Below are 17,943 nucleotides of genomic sequence, written 5' to 3'. Positions count from 1 at the left end.
CACCACCACGGCCACAAGTACACTAAGATCAATACTCTCTCTCTCTGTCTCTCACTGCCTCCTCCATTCATCTTGCAAGGTTTGTCCTCCTTCCTCCTGACTCTGACCCCCTGATGCTGGTCTGGTCTGTCAACACTTCAATGTGAGGCGGAAACCCCATGACGTAGGGATTCCTCAATCCTGCACCTCTCCCTGGTTGTCCCCATGGGATCCAACAGGTCTGTCTCCTGGGATAACAATACCCAGCATGCCCTGTGGGCAATCATGTGGAAATCTGAGCCTGGGCTCACTGCCATCTAGTGTCCCGGGGGAGATAAAGCCCTGTGCAAGCTGTCTCCCCCTGTCCTTTCATCCTAAGGGTGTCCTGGCTGGGTAAAGATGCTGGACATCCTTCACAATATCAAGAACTCTGAATGTAGAGAAAAGCCAAGCAAAATGACACCTTTTATTGGCTAACTAGAAAGATTACAATATGCAAGCTTTCGAGGCAACTCAGGCCCCTTCATGATATCATGAAGAAGGGGCCTGAGTTGCCTCGAAAGCTTGCATATTGTAATCTTTCTAGTTAGCCAATAAAAGGTGTCATTTTGCTTGGCTTTTCTCTACATTCATAATGGCTAACATGGTACAACACCCTAGTACTAAAGAACTCTGAAGAAAAGCAACTGCTTACTGTGAGAATGTGATATCACTCAGCTAGTCATTGTAAATAGCACTATAAAAAATTACTAATAGAGAAAATGGATACATCTTAATGAACAGGCCTTCTTCATGCATCTCACTGTCCATGTTATTGTCACTCTGATCCTACTAATGGACTTTAACATGAACACAACATGACCAGACGCTGTACATGATGGATTCAATTGCAGGATGTTCCACTGGTTGATCTTCTCCAGATGCTTTTCCATACCTGACAGCTCCTTTAGCAGGTCCTCAGAAGAGAAATCAGCAGTGACAGTCAAGTTGAGTGAGTCTCCATCAGAAGGAAGGAGACAGCGAGATGAGAAAGTCTGCACCAGGAGAGAAGAGAGAACAAGGAGAAATTAAAAGTAACATTAATAAGAAGGACCACCTCTCAAGTGAGAAACAGCATGGTGAAAAGAGAGTTTGGGTTTAGATAGATTACTTTTCATTCATTTATTGGTTATTTATAGGAGAATATTTCATTATAGTGGACCATAAGATGTCAGGTGCCTTGACTTTCAAAAAGATTTTCACGCAGGAGTCAATAAGAGGTCAGTCATCAGACTGTAGATAAGTGTACTGAGGGGGCAACAGACAGGCAGGTGAAGAACTGACTTAGCAGACATAACAAGGCATTGGGCTCTTTAATGTACTGAGATGAAAAGATAGATAGATAGATAGATAGATAGATAGATAGATAGATAGATAGATAGATAGATAGATAGATAGATAGATAGATAGATAGATAGATAGATAGATAGAAGCATATTTGTACCAGGGTGGGGGGGGGGGGTTTGGCAATTAAATCAAATCCAAAGTCTTACATACACTATTCAGTATAATCTTACTACTGAAGGTCTGCCACTATAAAGTGTGTGTCTTGTCAGAAAGACTTGGGAGCCTTTTGTGCGCTCATCACAGTTCTGTAATCTGCCCAGTAGAACACACTTGTGATACAACATCAAGAATATTGTGAGTTAGAGAAATGAGAAAACAGCAAAACAGAAAGTCGAGAAGAAGAAGAAGAGACCAGACTGGACTGTGGGGTTTGAGCTGTGAGGAAATGCTGAAGGATTTGAATGTCATCAGTTAAAGGACATGAGGAGGTGACATGACAGAAGTGATTAAAGATATGAAGGAGTTGGTGTCTTCTTTTGTCAGGTGGCTTCATTTAAAATGAAACTTATTGAGAAAACATTTCTTACAAATTTGCTAACTCAAGCAAACAACTGCAGATTTACCTACCTATCATGTAATAATAATAATAATAATAATAATAATAATAATAATAATTAATAATAATAATTTATGTATTTATTTCTTCATAGACACCTTTCCAGGCACACAAGGACATCTTAAAGAATACATTAATAACAACAGCCAGCTTAAAAAGATGTGTTTAAGGTGAGATTTAAAGTTAGGAAGAGAGTCATTAGGCAGGGAGTTCCAGAGGCGAGGGGCCACTTGGCTGAAATCTCTAAACCTCATGGTAGTCAGGTGAGCAGGAGGTACAACAAGATAAATAGAGGAAGAAGATCTAAGGATAATGGAAGGAATGGAAATGTGAAGAAGATCAGAATGATAAGGATGTGCAAGATTATGGAGGGTCTCGTAAGTAATTAGCAGAATCTTAAAATCAATGTGATATTTAACAAGGAGCCAGTGAAGCTGCTGAAGGACTGGAGTGACGTGTTCAGTGGAAGGTGTTCTGGTAATAATATGAACTGCAGCATTCTGAACCAACTGAAGTTGTAAAGGAGTTTGTGAGAAAGACCAGAGAGGACAGACTTAAAATAATCAATATGAGATGTGACCAGAGCATGAACAAGAATAGCAGTGCTGGTAGCTGAAAGAGATCAGCGTAAACAGCTGAGATAGCAATATGCCAACTGAGTTATAATATTAATATACGCCTCAAATTTTAATGTGCTATCAAGAATGACACCTAAACTTTTAACCTGGGAGGAAGAAGAGATTAGAGAATTATCAATAGTCGATGAAATATTTACACATTTGTCCAAACAGATTAAGTTCCTACCAGAAAGAACTCTGTTAAATCACAATTTAATTTAATAAAATTAGCAGACAGCCATGATTTAACTTCCTGAAGACAGTCTGAAAGGGAAGAAGGTGGAAGAGTGGAATCAGTAGACAGATAGAGCTGGGGGTTGTCAGCATAACAGTGAAAGTGAATATCAAATTTCCTAAAGATACGACCAAGAGGCAGAAGATAAATAATAAATAGAAGGGGACCCAAGACAGAGCCCTGGGGAACAACACTAACAACTGGAAAAACTTGGGATTTGAAATTGCTTAGTTGTAAAAACTGTGTATGATCTGAGATATAAGATTTGAATCAGGCATGTGGAGTGCCAATAAAGCCAATCGATTTTCATCTCTCAAGGAGAATATCATGAGATTTTGTATCGAAGGCAGGGCTCAGATCAAGAAGCACAAGTGTGGTCAACAGCCCCGAGTCAGCTGCCATCAGCAGGTCATTGGTGATTTTAACCAGGACTGTCTCTGTACTGTGAAATGGACGAAAGCCACACTGAAATTGTTCAAACAAATGATTGTCAGTATGGTGATAGTGAACAAGCACAGCAATAGTTTTTTAAAGTGTTTTTAAAGGAAAGGTAAATTTGAAATTCAACAATAATTATTTAGATTGTAGGGATCCTCACCAGATTTCTTGAGAATTGGAGTTATCACAGCCAATTTAAGAGATAAAGGAACAAGACCAGAGATAAGGGAAGAATGAGTGATGTTAGTTATTAGAGAGGAAAGAGAAATCAGTAGGAACTGGAGCCAGCTGACAGGTAGAGCTTGGAATTTCTAATAATATCAGATATTTCAACCATAGTTTGGAGTTTAAAAATAGTAAGAAAAGAAGAAGAAGGGGGATCATAAAATGTTTACAAGAGAAGTCAACTGCTGCAGGATATTTCCAATTTTCATATTAAAAAATGGGGCGGCATGGTGGTGCAGTGGGTAGCGCTGCTGCCTCGCAGTTAGGAGACCTAGGTTCGCTTCCCGGGTCCTCCCTGCGTGGAGTTTGCATGTTCTCCCCATGTCTGCGGTGGGTTGGCACCCTGCCCTGGATTGGTTCCTGCCTTGTGCCCTATGTTGGCTGGGATTGGCTCCAGCTGACCCCCGTGACCCTGTGTTCGGATTCAGCGGGTTGGAAAATGGATGGATGGATATTAAAAAATGTCATAAAAGAGTTACATTGATCAGTCCAGTAAAATTGAGGTGGGAGGTTGTCAGGTGGCCATAGGATGTTGTTTGAAGGCTGCAGATAACCACCAAGCCCTTTCAGAAACATACAGTGACATGCAAAAGTATTCAATCACTTTAAAAGTCATCCTAATTTTCTGTATGACAAAAGACTTTTCCACGTTTATTCATTCATTCTTTTTAATGTGAACTCTTGTGCTGTAACAATACATTTCCAAAGTCTAAATAAACCATTTTCTGTAGATATTTAACTGAAGAAGAAAAACTCCAAAGTTGATGTTTGCATTAAGTATTCAAGCCCAACACATTCATACTTTGTCAAGAACCCTTTTGCTGCCATAACAGCCTTTGTTCTTTTGTAAGTAGGCCCCAGTTCTGCACATTGCTCAGGAGTGATTCTGCCACTTTCTTCTTGGCAGGATTTTTAGAGACCCTCTATGTTGGTGAGATGGCACCTCTGAACAGAGGTTTTCAAACAGTGCCACAGATTCTCAACAGGGTTAAGCTTAGGACTTTGACTTCCATCCATCCATTTTGACTTGGCCACTTCAAAACATTCACCTTTCTGTTTTTGAGCTATCCCAGTGTCACATTGGCCTAATGCTTAAGGTCATTATCATGTTGAAAGATGAATCTTCTCCTGAGCTTTCATAGCAGACTAGAACAAGTTCTCTTGCAAAATTATGCAGTATTTGTGTCCGTCCATTGTCCCTTCAACTCTGACAAGATTCTCAGACCCAGCACATGAAAAACATCCCCATAGCATGAGACTGCCACCACCATATTCCGCTGTAGGAATGTTGTTTCTTGAGGCCTGGGCAATGTTAGTGTTACACTTCACATACCTCTCAAGTCTGTCCAAAAACTTCTATTTTGGTCTCATATGACCATAAAACCTTCTCCCATATTTTAACTGGGTCTTTCTCATGCTTTGTGGCAAACACCATACGTTGTTTTATGTGGACATTCTTAAGGAATGGCTTCTTTCATGCTACTCTCCCATAGAGGCCTGTTTTATGGAGAACTCTTGAAATTGTGGACCCCAGCACCTTTACTCCAGCTAAAGATCATCACAGACGTCTGAGAGTGACAGTTGGATTTCTAGTTGCCTCTCCCACCAGTTGATGTCTCACTCTGATGTTGAGTTTTGAGGGACAGCCTGTTCTAGTCAGAGTCTGTGTACTTTGATGAACCTTCCACTTTCTGGTGATGAATGCAACAGTGCGCAATGGGACATTCAAACTCTTTTGATATTTTTATAGCCATTCCCAGTCTTGTGCATTTCAATAACTTTGTTTCTCACATCAGTAGAATGCTCCTTTGTTTTCATTTTTGCAGTGACTGTCCACCAAAGATTACGGCCCTTACAAAGGGGGCTGTTTATATCCAGAGAGACAGAAAGGACTCACAAGTAGCACCTCATCATGTTTAATTATGACTGTTAAACGATTGTCACCTTTGTAATTAATTTGTCATTGGTGTAATGATGGAGCTTCCAAAGCACAGAGGTTTAAATACCTATGCAAACATTAACTTTGGAGTTTTTCTTCTTCAGTTAAACGTCTACAGAAAATGGTTTATTTTGTCTTTGGAAATGTTTTGTCACAGCATAAGAAAAATACTGAATGAATAAATGTGTATAAATCTTTTGTCTTGCAGAAAATTATGACTTTCAAGGGGATTGAATACATTTGTATGCCACTTAATGTTTGTGAAAGGGCTTGGTGATGATTAACGTTTAACATCTGAAATGATCACAGGACTTAAGTTAGGTACACATTCAGGTGGCTTTTTATTCACTCCTAGCTACACATATGCTTGTAGTCAGCTACTTATTCACAAACCAGCTTCTTCTTCAATGTTAAGTGCATGGTAAAATATTATACAGCGTGTACATTAATCTGCAAACTGATACATTATTTGAAAGAATAAATATCCCAGATTTAGGACTTGAACGGGTTGAAAATGTTACACTCAACTTTAACAAAGGAATCTGTCCTGGACAAGATTATATTATGTCAAATAATATACACATTGCAGATGTGCAAGCATTGGGGCATTGTGGTTAGGGCTTTGCCCTCTAAATCCTACATTTCTCGGTTAAAGTCCTGATAGTGACACTGTGTGACCATGAGCATGTCACTTCACCTGAATAGGCGGCACGGTGCGGGATCACTGGGCATAAGAAATGTAACCAGTAGTAACTAAATGTTCTACTTGATAAAGGTGTCAGTCGTAAATGTAGAATATTTTGCCTTTAGAATAAGTAACTAGTTTGCAAAAGCTGTGTGAAAAAGTACAGTCGCGGGTTGCAAGCGAGCATGCAGCTGGAATCGAATAAAAAGACGACCAAATACGTACTTAACTTCAGCTTTGTGTTCATTACACACTCAATGGCAGATTCTATTAAATAGTAATAATTACCACCAACTCCTTTCCCAAACCTATTGTGTGGAAAAAAATACGGCGCTGTTTAAAGTAAACCCAGATCTGTCTCCTAGCCACTTGTCTTTACACTCCATGACTCTTCCGGCCCCCGAGTTCCTGTTTCTTGCCCCGCCCATTTCCACTGAAGTTCACGTAAACAACCGATACAGTTCACACGCAGAACCGATATAGTTCATACACAGAGTTGCAATAGTGTGCGCACGCATAACCAGTATGTTTAGTACGAGAAACCGACATGATACACACATACAACCAATAGAGTTCAAGCGCAAAACCGATATGTTACCCACATGAAACCAGTATAAGACGTGCATGAAACCAATATAGTGCATACACTAATCCATCGTTAGACCGGCACAGAACGCAAGCCAATATAGTTCATACGCAAACCGATAACATGCAAGCGTAAACCAATGCAATAAACTCACAAACCAATAACAAACGTACTGGAACCACTGATATACACACGCGAATCAATATAGTTCATATGCAAACCAGTGCTATGCATATACAAACGGATATAGTTCACGCACAAACCGGTAATATACGGACACGAACCAATATAGTTCATATGAATGAAACCAGTACTGTACGCACGCAAACCAATTAAGTATGCACGCAAACCGATAGTAAATATTCATAAACCAATAGTGTTCATACGTAAACCAATAGATTACACACAGAAAAATATGATTTATGAGCGGCCCATCACTATGTCAGTCCACAGATGGAAGCTTCCGGTTAAGTGGTGTGCTGAGTGAGGGAAAGTAAATATGAAATTCTCTTTTTAATGAAATTGTTCACAATTCGCAATATATGTGCATGTGTGTTGTACATAAACAGGCGGCCATTCTTTTTTTCCCATGAATGAGGTAATTTATTAAAAAAAACAAAAAACACCCGACCCCAAAGTAAACTGCAGGGTACTCAAAGTTTTTTTTTTTTTTTTATTTTGCCTTCATTGCTGTGCTTGTTAGTTTGCTCCGCTGTGTTGAGATTCTTATCACCATTTTATCTTAATAACAATCACTAAACAAATTTATTTTAATCTAATGTGGTGCTCCGTGGTGATTTTCCTCTCGATCGGGTGTTGTGTCAGTGGCAGTGGCGTAGCATAGTGGGGGCGGCACTTTTAGGGGGCGGCAAAATTTCACAATAAATAATAATAATATCTTGTCAAAATTTGAACCATACCTAAATAAGGGGGTGGCGGAATTTTCCTCTGCCCCGGGCGGCTGACACCCACGCTACGCCACTGGTCAGTGGAGAGGTACAGCAGCAAACAGAGACAGAAAATCCCCCGTCACGTTTCTGATTTCTCTCTACTCCGAGTGTCCATTTGTTTGACAGTTCTGGATATCGCACAGCATTACTTGTTCGAAAAAACAAGGCATTCGTTTAACTGGGGCAATGACTTATAATGAAAAATGCATCCTTTAAAAGTGAGGCGTAATTAAGTAAAAAGCTAATTATCTGATGTTTATGAGGCACTCATCTTTACGATTCTCTTTGCAATTGTTGCTTTCACTCCTGTAATTGGATGTATCCTGAAGGATTTCCTTTCAAATAAGAGTAAATAAAATGTTATGCATTACTCTTTTGAATATGCGCGTCACCATTTTTAATTGTGCGCGTCGCACCTTTACATTTTTGTCACTTGCCCTTCGGGGCCACAGTATTAACTGGATAAAATGAGTGCAGCTCAAGTTCTTACAGATTTGCGCCACTCATTAAGCTCAAGTGCTCCTTCGTGCTCCGATGACCTTTTGTTATTTGTCCTTCTATTTTGCACCAACTCAACAAAACACAAGCCATTCCATAATACTCCACACTTCACACTTTACAGACACTCCCTCGGTGTCTCCATCACTGATGTTGATGTCCTTGATCGTTTCTCGGCGCTCCTTAAATCTCCCGAGTGTGCGCACATAACCTTGGACTATCTCAGCCCGTCTTGTGTTAATGGCGGACACTTTGAGATCGCAGCACCGACTGAGCCTCCACTGTAAGCAGACGGCTATTCACGTGAGGCTCACTCCGCTAAGTCTCAGTGTGACACGCGCACTTCACGGTATGCCCGACTGGTTTAGTCCGGTGCTGCGCTTTGAGATCAGCGGGAGCGCGCACTGCGGGGAGGTGGTGGTGGTGGTGACAGGGGTTTGAAGGCAGAGTGCAGGTTTGGTCCGCAGCTGCTCACTAGCCGCACGTTAGAGTCAGGACGCGTAAGGTTATGAGATCGCAAGTGACTTTGATTTTAAGTTGAAAGACACAAATACAAACACGCGTTGTGATGTCAGATCTTATCTCTGGCATATGTTGCATAATTTGTTTTTATTTTTCTGCGCTGCACTTCAGGGCCACAGTAGTTGGCTTCAGGGAGTTATGACAGCATGGAAGGAAGTGAAACCAGCAGCCATATTACCCGGGGATATTTCGAAAAGGCTAATGCTCCTGACTGTAGTAAAGTAGGTTAAGGGTTAGGGGGCTGATAGCAAGAACATGATTTGCTAAATTTGACTTTGATTGAGGGGCGACATGGTGTCACAGTTAGAAGACCCGGGTTCGCTTCCAGGGTCCTCCCTGAATGGAGTTTGCATGTTCTCCCCGTGTCTGTGTGGATTTCCTTCGGGTTGTCCGGTTTCCTCCCACAGTCCAAAGACATGCAGGTTAGGTGGATTGGTGATTCTAAATTGGCCCTAGTGTGTGCTTGGTGTGTCTGTGTGTGTCCTGCGGTGGGTTGGCACCCTGCCCAGGATTGATTCCTGCCTTGTGCCCTGTGTTGGCTGGGATTGGCTCCAGCAGACCCCCGTGACCCTGTGTTCGGATTCAGTGGGTTGGAAAATGGATGGATGGATGGATGGATGGACTTTGATTGATAGGTATTCCTACCCATAGGCTTGTCCTTTACCATTCCATTTTGTCAATATTGACTTGGGCAGTGAGTGTCAGCGATGTACATAATATTTATTCATGTATGTATACTTATGATCAACACAAGTCATCTGTACAAGACCCTATTCCACCTCTGGCTATATCCCAAAGTACGGAATTCCTGATCAGGTGTAATGGAGGCTAATTAGCTTCCCATTTACTGTGATCCAGTATAAACTGTCTTTTCCTTATTTTCATTTGATTGTAAGGTTGTGGTCTTTTCATAAACCAGAGAGACAAATGGCCCTCTGGCTTAAGCATCTTCACTCATTTCAATTCTCAATGGAGTACAATGAGGGAAGCACCCACCACTATGCAAGACACCCTGTCCCAGAGACCCTGTGTGGAGAATGATTGCCAGTACTGCATATGACTGGAAGAGTGGGAGAAGGAGAAGGCCAAGCAGTTGAAGGAGGAGGAACCTTGCTTCTGTGCCCAAAAATGAAAATGAGGGTGGTGCAAGTACCAAGAGACAAATCCAGAGTTTGTCAAAATAAAGAGTTGGTTAGAGACAAGGTGGCACCAGACAGCACTCTGATAAAGGGGCTCTGCTCCATGTGGGACAGTCTGAGCATCCAGGAGGGTGTAATGAAATAGAGATGGTGGGAGAAGGCAACTGGTGAGGGGAGATGGCAGATTGTAGTGCCCGAGGTGCTGCAGAGAGAGGTTCTGCAACACTTTGGAGTGTCAAGAACTTTAAAACATCTCCACAACAATTTTACTGGAGATGCTGTTGTAATGGGCTAGAATTCAGAATTCTAAAGAAAATGACATTTCTGTGTGTTGCTTAGTGTAATGGGCTATAAACCAGTGTTTTAAAGAAAAGGCAGAATTTCTGGAAAATTCTGCTACAGGTTATTGCTGATGGCTATCTACAGGACATAAATATTTACCTGTCTTGCTAAAGAGTCACCTGCTTTGAATAGTCAGACTTCTTTGATTCAGTAGCTCATCTACACACACTGTGGGGATACAGAACTGTCTGCTTCCTTGGAAAATTAACGAGTTCTGGGGACATTGGTTTCTAATCAAGTACTCAAAGTAAATGTGTTTATACTATTTGTTATACAGAGGTAATTGGCTTGCACCATTGTTTTCACTGATTACCATGTTGATCTATGCAGAAATTGAAGCATATATATATTTCTGGGAAAAGGAGAATACAAAAGAAGTGAACAGAGAAGTATGGTCTGAGACTTGGGACTGCTGTCTGTTTCTTTTATGCTTTACACCATATTGCTGTGGCTACACCCTGTAGAAACACTGGCTTGTACCTGGCCCAGGTTCCCCTAGGCCTTTGGTTGGTAACAATTGGGGGCTTGTCTGGGATCAGCACCCTGCCGTGGAGACAGTCATCACTACACCTGGGAATTCCTGTTGTGAAGCTTCAGGGAGGACTTCTTTCAGTGTGCCATCCAGAGAGCCCAGCTTCAGGTACGGAAGGAAGATGGCAACATCTAGACCACACAAGATGGTGATCTGGGATATCCATAAGAAATTAATATTGCTGGATTACAATCAACTCAGCATTCTGGCTGCAAGTATAGGAGATGAAGGAGGAGATGAAACTGCAGAACTCTCACAACGAGGTGAACAAGAATTTTATTATTTCCTTTTTGCAGTATATTAAGAGTGAAAAGTTGAGAAATTTGGAGGACGAAGGCATGTCACACTTACTTCACTTCCAGGATATGATTTCACAACTCCTAACCAGAAAGGATTTCAACCCTGCGAGGAGTAAGTATTGTACAGGTGTTATCACAACAGGACTGGATCAAGATACTCAATCGAGCCAAGTTCAACATCTTGGCACAAACCTGGAAATAGGAGGAACTCTGGGGACTTGGAGAAAGGATGCTTTCCTTATATGATGTCAGATTAAGTGGTAAGACTCACTGATGTTACTGTTTTTCTGCCTCGTAGGGAGTTCAAAGTCCACGGTGGGCAAATCTATGATGGGGGTTCTGAAATTTCATACGTAACCTTTGCAAACAGATAGATGTGGGGCTACATAAGGGATTTACTGAGTCTGAAATTGTTAAGTCTGTACTAAAAGTTGTTAAACCAGGCATCTTCAAAAATTTTCTCATGAGTAGAGATGATCTCACATTAGAAGAACTCAAACGATTTCTTAGGTTACACATTAGGGATAAAAGCAGCGCAGAACTGTTTCAGGAACTAAACAATACAAAGCAACAAGATAGGGAAACACCCGAACAATTTGTATAAAGAATAATGGATCTTCAACAGTGTGTGCTGCTGGCATCAGAGCAGCATGGAGCTGAATTCAACTATGATAAATAATTGGTTCAGGGCATATTCCTTCATACCCTTCATCAAGGGTTGAATGAATAAAATAACAACACCAGACAAGACATAAAACCATTTCTTACTGACTTGAAGGTGATGATATAATCCTAGAGAAGATAACTAAATCTACCAGGGAGGAAGCAGAAAGAATAAAGCGTCTTCACACTCCGAGTGAACATAGGTCAGTCTCTGTAAATTCAGTAGAACCAAAGGGCAGTTCACAGGCTGGTCAGACTGAACTAAGCCAAGCAAATGATAGGATGCAAGTTGACAGTGCAGCAATCACGCAATTAACCACTCAAGTGTCCGAACTAGCAAAGAAATTTGACAAGATTGTGAACCAAAATGATAATGAAAATTTTAAAGCTGCCTGCACACCTCAAGCTCATAATACAACTATTGAGCAGCTGACAGCTCAAGTGTCTGCACTAGAAAAAAAATTTGAAAAGATCACAAAGCATGCTGGTAACAGTACTCGGACAGATGTCCGTGCACTTCCACAACTGAACACTCAGGTCTCAAGAGGTAATCCTAAAAGAAGATGTCAAGAATGTACCCAGCAGGGAAAAGAATGGTGTACTCACTGTTTTCGCTGTGGCTTGATGGGACACAGAGATGTTGGCTGTACTAAGAGATGGGAATCAGGAAACTGGGGAAGGTCACAGGAGAGGGAACAACCAGTGACCAACAGGAGTAACAGGTCCCCCCAAACTGAGGCTCCCAAAATGCAAAATACGTATCTACTGCCCCCTAAAGCAAAACATGCTGCCCAACTAATTGGGAGTCGCTGCATGGTCACGTGTGTAATCAATGGAATTCAAACACAAATGCTGTTAGACACAGGAGCACAGGTTAGCATAGTAGGGAGAGAGTGGGTAAGGAAGACATTGCCTGATGTTAAGATTCAGTCACTTGAGAGTTTATTAACAGGAAGTGCACTCTGTATTACTGCAGCAAATGGCACTGAGATTCCATTTATGGGTGGGTTGAAGTTTCACTTCAGATACTGAGCTCCAGGCATGGGAAGGTAGCCATTGATGTTCCTTTGTTAGTAAGTCAAAGTCATGTTAACTGTCCACTGTTAGGCTTCAATGTTATAGAGGAACTGATCCGAGAGAACTGTAATCAGACCGACACCACCAGTCTTAGCGCACTGCTGAGTGAGGCATTAAACCTGAAAGGTGACACAGCAGATAATATCATCTCTGCTGTAAGAGTAAAACCTGTGGAAGCAATATCACCACATATTACATTGAGGATGGGGAAAAAGGGGCTTGTGATCCCAGCTGGTCAAATATGTCAAGTAAGATGTAAAATTAGGGCTTTGCCTAGAGGAGGCACAATGACTTTTGAGCCACTAGCAGAAAATCATTGCCCAGAGGGCATTGAACTACTCCTGGCCATTGTTGATAGTCCAACTGGTACTTCAAAACTAATTATCATACCCCTCCAAAAATTACACCTTACATGATATCTACCTTCCTAGTGGAACAATATTAGGCACTCTAGAAGAAATTATTGATATCTGGCCAGTCCTTCCCCCACCATCTGACCCAGTAATACTCAGCCAGCTAATTGATGGCCAAGTCAATGCTGCACACCCAGAGTACAGTAGAGTTAATCAGGAAAGCAACAAATACAAGGTTACTGCTAGAGAGAAATGGAACCCACCAGTAGATTTGTCCCACTTAAAAGAGGAAGAACAAGAGGTAGTCAAGCATATGTTATATGAAGAATCAGATGTATTTTCACGTGAAGATGGTGAAATTGGTTGCATTCCAGATTTGAAGCTAAAAATTCACTTGAAGGATGATACACCTGTGCAGAAAAGGTACAATGCTATTCCAAAGCCCTTATACAAAGAGGTGAAAGAATACATCCAAAACCTTTTGGACCATGGTTGGATAAAGAAGTCCACTTTGGCTTACTCTTCTCCAGTTGTCTGTGTCAGGAAAAAGGACTTAAATTTATGTCTTTGTGTGGACTTTAGAGAGCTAAACCGTAAAACCATCCCTGACAGACACCCCCTGCCACGCATTCAAGACCTACTGGATAACCTTGGGGGCTACTCATGGTTTTCAATCCTGGATCAAGGAAGTGCATATCATCAAGGTTTCATGGATGAGGACTCAAGATCTGTCACTGCTTTCTGTACCACATGGGGGCTATATGAGTGGGTACGCATTTCTTTTGGCTTGAGCAACGCTCCTGCAGCATTTCAAAGATGCATGGAAGGGGTACTGGAACAACTGTGAGATCAATGTTTCACTCCATATTTGGATCATGTACTTTGCTTTTCCAAAACATTTCATGACCATGTGGAAGACTTGAGACGGGTACTGTGTCGAATGAGAGAGCACGGAATAAAATTACGACCAGAGAAATGTGAGTTATTCAGACAACAAATCCGGTACATAGGTCGTGTAGCGTCTGAAGAGAGGGTGCAGATTGACCCTAAGGATTTGGAAGCAGTCCGACAGTTAGTGGAAAAGGAACCCACAACAGTTGGAGAAGTCAGATCATTGCTGGGCTTCCTTAGTTATTACCGTTCCTTCATACAGGACTTTTCCAGGTTGGCAAAACCTTTGTTTGAACTTTTAAATGGTACTATTGGAAATACTGGAAAATCCAGCTTGGTGACTACAGCAAGAGGGAGGATAAAATCCAATATACAGCTACCTTCAAGGACACCAGTTCAATGGACTAATGAACATCGTACAGTCATTTCTAAATTTGTGGATATACTCACCACTCCACCCATACTGGCTTTTCCAAATTTTGAATTGCCCTTTGTTTTGCACACTGATGCATCCAACGAAGGACTAGGAGCAGTATTTTACCAACAGCAGGATGGTAAACTACGTGTGATTGGCTACAGATCGAGAACACTCACCCCAGCTGAGAGAAATTACCATCTCCACTCTGGCAAGTTAGAATTTTTGGCCCTGAAGTTGGCAATCTGTGAAAAATGTAGAGACTATCTATATTATGCACCCACCTTCACTGTATATACTGACAATAACCCTCTGACATATGTTCTGAGTACAGCAAAATTGAATGCAGTGGGTCATCGCTGGGTTGGAGAATTAGCAGACTTTAACTTTGACATCAAATACCGCCCTGGGAAAGCAAATGCAGATGCTGATACACTGTCCCGCTTCCCTGTGGACTTACAGGCCACTATCACTGAGTATAAGGAAACAATATCTCCAGAAGTCGTCTCAGCTGTCTGGCAGGGGGACAAAGCAGCTAAAGATAAAGAAGTACCATGGGTGGCTGCTGTACAGTTCACCTCAATGGATGACGGTGTGTTGCCAGGAAGTGCTGATACAATCACACTAAATGATATTAGGGTCGCACATCAAGAAGATGCTACCATCAGTGAAGTGATTAACCTCAAAAGCAGAGGATGGAGTCCAAATAAGAAGGACAAGGAACAAATGGGAACTGAAACAAAGAGACTGATACATGAATGGAACAAACTCACCATTTACAAGGGAGTACTGTACAGGCAAGTAGGAACAAGAAAGCAACTTGTTTTGCCACATAAGCTGAAACCAGTTGTCATTAAAAGCCTCCATGATGATATGGGACATATCGGATCTGACAAGGTGATTCATCTGACCAGAGAAAGATTTTTTTTGCCTTACATGCAGCGAGAGATTGAAGATTATGTAATTCGACAATGCGCCTGCATCAAACAGAAGCACCCTAGTAACCCAGACATAGTACCTATGGCCTCTATTACTACAAGCGAACCTTTTGAACTGCTCTCTGTGGACTTTCTGCATCTTGAGCCAAGTAAAGGAGGTTATGAATATGTTCTAGTTCTGATGGATCACTTCACTCGCTTTCCACAAGCATATGCTACCAAAAACAAATCTGGAAAAACTGTAGCTGAGATGATTTTCCAAGACTTTATCCCTCGTTTTGGCTACCCTGCAAAGCTGCACCATGACCAGGGGCGTGAGTTTGAAAATAACTTATTTCAGAGGCTCCAACAACTATCTGGAATAACTCACTCCTGCACCACCCCCTATCATCCACAGGGGAATCCAGTAGAACGATTCAATCGAACTCTGCTTCAGATGCTCTGAACCTTGGAAGAAGAGAAAAAGTCAAAGTGGAAAGATTACCTGCCACAAATTGTGCATGCATATAATTGTACAAGACACGAATCAACTGGCTATTCACCATTTTCCTCTTGTATGGCAGAACTCCAAGATTACCTATCGATTTGTTATTTAATCTTACAACTGACAATGAGGAAACAGACAGCCAGGACTTTGTGCAAAAATGGGCAACCAAGATGAAAGAAGCTTACCAGATTGCTGCAGATAACAGTCAGAAAGCATCGGCCAAGGGTAAGCAGTATTATGACCGTACAGTGAGGGGTGCTATTCTTCAACCAGGTGACATAGTCTTAGTCAGAAACCTATCTGAGAGAGGAGGCTCAGGAAAACTCCGTGACTACTGGGAAAAAGAGGTATGTCGTATTGTGGAGAGAATTAAAGACAGCCCAGTGTACAAGGTACAGCCAGAAGTTGGTAGCAAAACACCCCGGATACTACACCGCAACCTCCTGCTCCCTGTCAATGACTTACCTCTTGAAAAAGACACTAAATTGAACACAGTGAAAAGGAAAATGCAAAGACCAGCAAAAACAAATAGTGAGACACCAGACTCAGCGTCTGATCACTCCGATGAGGAAGCAGAAACCTCATATGGCTTTCCTGCACATGTCAGATCTGAGGTTATAAAATCTGAGTCACGCTCCAGGCTCAGAGCCAAGGCACGAGATGTCTACCCTGAATCACGAGAACCACGACAACCTGACAGAAATCCTTCACAAGGAACATCAAGGGAATTAGGACTGGAAATGGAGACCAGTGTTGCTGAACCCCAGGTGGGAAATATCGATGAAGCAGTGGAACCCACAAATGGTCAAGAAGACCTAGCAACAGAACACCAGAGTGACAGAGAAGTTGACACTTTAAGAATATCAGCTCGCACTGTCAGACCCAGAGAAGTATTCACATACCACAGACTGGGGCAGCCATCATACCAGACTTGGAATCCTGGTGTCCATGCAGTTATACAGAATCCTATCTATCTGTTACCAAGCCACACAATAATGTATCCAGCATACCCTGGATTTGATTATTATGGTTGAAACACAATAGACACTGAACCAAAGGCCGGGCCTTTGGAGCAAGATGTCAAGAGACATCTCAAAAAAAGTAGGGGAGAGTGTAATGGGCTATAAACCAGTGTTTTAAAGAAAAGGCAGAATTTCTGGAAAATTCTGCTACAGGTTATTGCTGATGGCTATCTACAGGACACAAATATTTACCTGTCTTGCTAAAGAGTCGCCTGCTTTGAATAGTCAGACTTCTTTGATTTAGTATCTCATCTACACACACTGTGGGGATACAGAACTGTCTGCTTCCTTGGAAAATTAACGAGTTCTGGGGACATTGCTTTCTAATCAAGTACTCAAAGTAAATGTGTTTATACTATTTGTTATACAGAGTAAATTGGCTTGCACCATTGTTTTCACTGATTACCATGTTCATCTATGCAGAAATTGAAGCATATATATATTTCTGGGAAAAGGAGAATAAAAGATGAAGAGAACAGAAAAGTATGGTCTAAGACTCGGGACTGCTGTCTGTTTCCTTTATGCTTTACACCATATCGCTGTGGCTACACCCTGTAGCAACACTGGCTTGTACATGGCCCAGGTTCCCCTAGGCCTGAGGTCGCTAACACTGTCGCTGGGTTAGAGAAGATTTCTGTCATCGGTGTGACCACTGCACAAACAAGAAGGGCCCCCTGGGACAATCATTAGTACGGTTTTAGCAATAAAGGGGGGGGGGACTCATGGAACAAGTAGGGACAGACGTGTTGGGTTGCTTCCCAAAATCTTGCAGAGGAAACCTTTTCGTGCTTGTGGCCATAGATTACTTCACTAAGTGAGCAGAGGCGTATCATTTGCCAAATCAAGAGGCAGAGACCATGACAAAGGGGCTAATTGAGGGCATCATTAGTCATTTCAGAGTCCCAGCCGAACTTCATTGAGATCAAGGGCTCAGTTTTCAAAGCAAAGTGTTTCAGGCTATGTGTGTGCAGCTAGGAATTAAGGAAACCCACACCACACCCCAGCATCCACAAAGTAATGGATTGACAGAGCGATTTATTTGCACCCTTACCATGCAGGTGGCTATTGTCACTGAAAAAGACTGGCGGGACTGGGATCAAAATTTACCTTTAATTTTAATGGTGTGTTGTTTTGCTGTGTAGGAGTCCACAGATTGCATAACTGTATTG

General features: G+C 41.8%; 2 protein-coding genes across 13 annotated transcripts in view; one reads left to right on the top strand and one right to left on the bottom strand.

The window, feature by feature from the left end:
- LOC114643026 (tripartite motif-containing protein 16-like) overlaps nucleotides 1-17,943 on the bottom strand; it is a 1,170,030-nt gene that overhangs the window by 71,720 nt on the left and 1,080,367 nt on the right. The window contains exon 4 of one of the 12 annotated variants that reach the window (XM_051927902.1): nucleotides 854-1,013. The exons of the other annotated variants lie outside the window; for them this stretch is intronic. Within the exon in view, the coding sequence (XP_051783862.1) occupies nucleotides 854-1,013 (160 nt within the window). The remainder of the gene's footprint in view (nucleotides 1-853; nucleotides 1,014-17,943) is intronic. 12 annotated transcript variants of the gene reach the window in all.
- Nucleotides 1-17,943, top strand: part of LOC114641537 (tripartite motif-containing protein 16-like) — a 721,005-nt gene that overhangs the window by 401,405 nt on the left and 301,657 nt on the right. The window lies entirely within an intron of this gene.

The sequence above is a fragment of the Erpetoichthys calabaricus genome, chromosome 5, assembly GCF_900747795.2.
Source record: "Erpetoichthys calabaricus chromosome 5, fErpCal1.3, whole genome shotgun sequence".
Taxonomy (NCBI): domain Eukaryota; kingdom Metazoa; phylum Chordata; class Cladistia; order Polypteriformes; family Polypteridae; genus Erpetoichthys; species Erpetoichthys calabaricus.
This window is presented reverse-complemented; position numbering and strand designations above follow the sequence as displayed.